The following is a 4,362-nucleotide window of genomic DNA, read 5'->3' as shown; positions in this document are numbered from 1 at the left end:
TACATCCTTACCCTATTATAACTTGCCTAGATCTGTCCATGGTAAGGTTTCCAAGAAATATTGCAAGGCTGTACCCTGGGGACTGAGTAGGTGGACAGGAGAAAGAACTGAGGGGGTTGTAGGTTGCTTTCTAAGTGAGAATTAAACAAATGTCCCAGTGTGGATAGAGTAAGGGTAAGTTATATGAGACAGATATAAAAAAAAAAAAAATCAAGTCCCAAACCACTGTGGTCATTCAGAAATGTTTGCAACTTTTCACAAGGGCAGTGGTATTACTCTCAATTTCCTGGCCAAATATTTATTAAAGTAACCAAGGACTGAGTACATGAGGCTGTCTCACATCGGCGCAGCATCTTTCTTTCCTTGCAGCTCTGAACTGTGAGGTACTGTCAAAAAAAAGTCTTCCACACTCAAAATAGCTATGTTACAGAGGAGAGTTGGAACGTGTTCTGGGAGTGGGTGTGTTTGTTTGAGTTCAGTGTGTGCAGAAAAGGCAAGCCTCCACAGCCATTCACACACTTCCCTCCTCAGCGATGGGTACGCAGACAGCCGAGCTCCTGCACTAAATCTCTGAATGGTAATGTACATTTATAAAGATTATTTTCTTAACTATTTTGAAGCATTTTATAAATAATATGCATGTGTCTGCTGGGTGCATATATGTACATAGATATATATTTATTTATTTAGTCAACTTTTGCTTGTTTTCTCCTGAGGCTGGTTATGTGTGGTTACTTATGTGGTATGAGTTCTGAGGTGTCAGAAAAAGCTCCCCCTCCTACTTCCTACGCTAGTCACTCAAAAATATCTCTTGGGTTGGCCCACCACAGAGCCTAAAATATCCATAGTGCTCTAACTTCTGATTTAGTCACTAAAAAACAGCTGTTAAAATCCAAATGTTACATTGAGATATTAGGCAGACATTAGAAATTATAAACTATGTAAAGCAAATAAATATGGAGATATTTTTCTGATATTGTTAAGTTTCAAAAGAATGCAAAATAACTTGCACAGTCTAAGTCAGGTGTTATTCTTAAAATGACACAGGGTTAGAGCCAGTTCACAAACATAAGCTGTGGTTTAAAAAAAAAAAAAACAGCATAGCTGGACAGATTTTCTTAATTTATATTGAATGAGTGCTTCCCGCAGTTTCTTATGCTCGGCTCCCACTTTCTTTGCAGTGTATCTGATACCTTCCTTTGCTGAGCTCCGGAGGCTCCCAGCGACCTCTTGGTAATCAGCCTTGGCGAGCCTAAATCCCCACCCCTTGGAAAACTCACGGAGCCTGACGTCTGCTTGTGAGCGGCTTTCAGAAAAGACCTCACAAGCAGCCATCCAATCTCTCTTGATAGCAAACTGCCAAACCAGGCCCATTTCCCCAAAAGATGGTAGAGGGCTTAGCAGCTTCCTATATTGCTCTGAAATTGGAGAATGAAATTCTGCAGGCCCAAGTGCAGAAGCTAATGGAAGAAAATGCTGCCCTCCAAGCCCAGATCCCAGAGCTCCAGGAATCCCGATCACCCAAAGATGAACCACTCCAAAAGCCCTCCAAGGCCCAACAGCCCCAGAAGTTCCCAAAACTCCGGGAGCCCACAGCAGCCTGGGGCTCACAAGAGCCTTCAGCTATCAAGGAACCCCAGGAGACCCCAGAGCTCAAGGAGCTTGCATTGTACCCACAGATCCAGGAGCCCTGGGAGTCCCCAGAGATCAAAGAGTCCCAGGAACTCCCCAGAAACAAGGAACCCCCTAGGCCCCCAGAGATCAAGGAGGCCTGGGAGCCCCCAGAGTTCCTGGATCCCACAGCAGCCTGGGAATGCCAGGAGCCTTCAAAGATCAAGGAGGCCCACAAGCCTGCTGAGCTCCAGGATTTCTCAGCCTGGAAGCTTCCAGCAGCCCAAGAGCTCCAAGAGGCCCAGAAGCCTCTGGAACTCCCAGCAGCCTCAGAGGCAGGGCCACCAGACATCCAGTATACCTCTTCAGCTGAGGAGCCCCAGAATGCAGAACCCCATGACCCTCCAAATGCTGAGAGGGGGCAGGAGGCATCAGAATACCAGGCTTCGTCCCTTAAACTTCCAGCTACCCAGGATCCTCTGGGGCCTTGGGTGCCTCAGGAGCCCCTAGACCCTTCAGATACCCAGGAGTTTCTAGAACCCTCAGTACCTGAGGAGTCCCTGGAGGGCCTAATAGTTGTGGAAACAGCAACAGTTGCAAAGTTTCCACAGGCCCTCAGTGGATTAGAGGCTGCAGCTTTCCCTTTAGAATACCCTTTAGCCTTCAATGGGGATTCTCAGAAGCTTCCTGAGTTCCTGGTTCAATTGAATGGCTTCATGAGGGTCAGAAGGCACCTGCATCCTAATGAAGCAGCTCTAGTGAGCTTTGTTGTTAACTGCTTCTCAGGTGATGCAGGGAGGTGGTTCCAACCCTTGATGGGTATCCAAAGCCCCCTGCTGGAGCAATTTGAAAGTTTCTTACAAGTGCTCCAGAATGCTTCTGACAATCCAGAAAACACCGAAGTTTCCAACCACAGCATCCATCAACTGTGCCAAGATGTGGGCACTGTCCACAGGTATGCAGCCTTCTTCCACCGCATTGCTCAATACCTAAGCTGGGATAAAAACACCCTCTGTATCCAATTTCCAAAAGGGCTTGCCAGTTCTCTTCAAAATGAACTATCTCGTACAAGTCCAGCTACCAACGTATGTGATATGATCCCTGGATGTGTCAGCCTAAAGGAGAAGATGGGTGGTGAGGCTGATGACGATCCATCAGAGCCAAGCCCCTCAGAAGAGAGAAATGGGCCTGAGAATCAACCAGCTCAAAACCAGCCTGCTCAAGCTACAGGTAACCGTCCACACCTCAGTGAAGCTGAACGGGCCCGACGCCGGGAAGGCCACTTGTGTCTCTACTGTGGTCATCCTGGTCATTTTGCCAGAGATTGTCCTGTTAAGCCTCATCGTGCACAGCAGGCGGGAAACTTGGAGGCCCGGCGGTAAGGGGGACCCCGGACGGGCCAATCTACAAATATGCGTCCCCCTCCCTTCCAATATCTATGTCTCGTACCCTATGGCTAACTGTTGAAATCCGACTGGGAAGACGACAATTCTTTGAGCAAGCAATGGTGGACTCAGGATCCTACAGAAACAGCATCGACCATTCAGTGGTTCTTCGAGAGAAGCTGCCCATGCGCAACAACATCTTCCCTCTCATGCTCGAAACAGTTGATGGCCGGCCTCTCATTAATGGACCCATAACCAAGGAAACACCACCCGTTGAAGTCAAAATTGGAAACCACGTTGAAGAGCTCCAGTTTGACATTATCCATGCACCTCGATACCCTTTGATTCTTGGTATCCACTGGCTTGAGACACATGACCCAAACATTGAGTGGAGTACCCGCACTGTGTCCTTTCCATCACGTTATTGTCATTACAATTGCTTCAGGCACAGGTGGAATAGAAGAAGGCGCGATGAAATCATTGCTGGGTAGATGCTGGGTTCCAGTGGCATCTGGCCATCTGTCTTCTGTTACCTCAGCTGACATCAGCATTTGCTGCTCCCTGAATCTTCCACTGAACTTCTGGATTTCTGGTTGTGAACTAAGGCTACCTGTACAACGACTCTGCCTCTTGGATGACGGACTGAACCTGATGATTTTTTAATGTTTTTTTCTAACAACTTTGCATGCCCCCCTCTTTGAAACCTACATTTTGTTTTCATTAGAATATATACTAACAATATGCATGAGAATAGGTAATAGAAACTTATACTGAGGAATGTAGCTGTTAGATTAATCTGATTCTTATCAAGATTTTTTATCACCAAAATTTCATTTTTCAATAAAAATTAATTTTCAAGTGTTTTTTTTACATAATCAATAAACGTTGGTGATTGTTATTTGTATTGGATTTATTTCTTGGGTTAACTGACATGTAGATATAAGATACTAGAAAATTGGGAGGGAAGGAGGGAGGGAGGGAGAGAGGGAGTCAGAGAGGGAGGAAGGGGGGAGGAGGGAGGGAAAAGGAGATGGGGTAGGGAATTGGTTCAAGGTTGGAATGGGGTGCAGAGCATTCTAGGAATAGTGACACATCAGAGGGTGGTAGTGCAGGTGGGGTGGAAAAGTAAAGAACAGTTGGGGCAGGAATAGGTGATGTATGAAGGGGTTGGGGAGAAAGTAGTGATCATGTTAAGAAGAGAAACTTGGACAGTCTGGGAGGAAATGGGGAAGTTGGTGGATTCTGAGGATAAGGGTTAGGGGAGGGAGAAACTCCTATGAATATAAACAGAGATTTGAAGGCCAATTTCTTGGACTTCTCAAGCTAACCAAAGAAGAGCACCAGAGAAGGTAATGAGACCCTCATG

At 46.3% G+C, this 4,362-nt stretch overlaps 1 protein-coding gene across 1 annotated transcript; it reads left to right on the top strand.

The window, feature by feature from the left end:
* Nucleotides 1-433: 433 nt before the first annotated feature.
* Rtl3 (retrotransposon Gag like 3) lies at nt 434-3,894 on the top strand. Its single transcript, XM_045140928.1, has 2 exons — nt 434-577; nt 1,182-3,894. Exon 2 carries the CDS (start codon nt 1,386-1,388, stop codon nt 2,991-2,993), a length of 1,608 nt encoding a protein of 535 aa, XP_044996863.1. The 5' UTR covers nt 434-577; nt 1,182-1,385; the 3' UTR covers nt 2,994-3,894.
* The last annotated feature ends 468 nt before the right edge of the window (nt 3,895-4,362 follow it).

The sequence above is a fragment of the Jaculus jaculus genome, chromosome X (genome assembly GCF_020740685.1).
Source record: "Jaculus jaculus isolate mJacJac1 chromosome X, mJacJac1.mat.Y.cur, whole genome shotgun sequence".
Lineage (NCBI taxonomy): Eukaryota > Metazoa > Chordata > Mammalia > Rodentia > Dipodidae > Jaculus > Jaculus jaculus.
This window is presented reverse-complemented; position numbering and strand designations above follow the sequence as displayed.

What these genes read in the sequence shown, in the direction of transcription:
- Rtl3 (XM_045140928.1), top strand. Translation starts at nt 1,386, where the DNA reads ATGGTAGAGGGCTTAGCAGCTTCCTATATTGCTCTGAAATTGGAGAAT.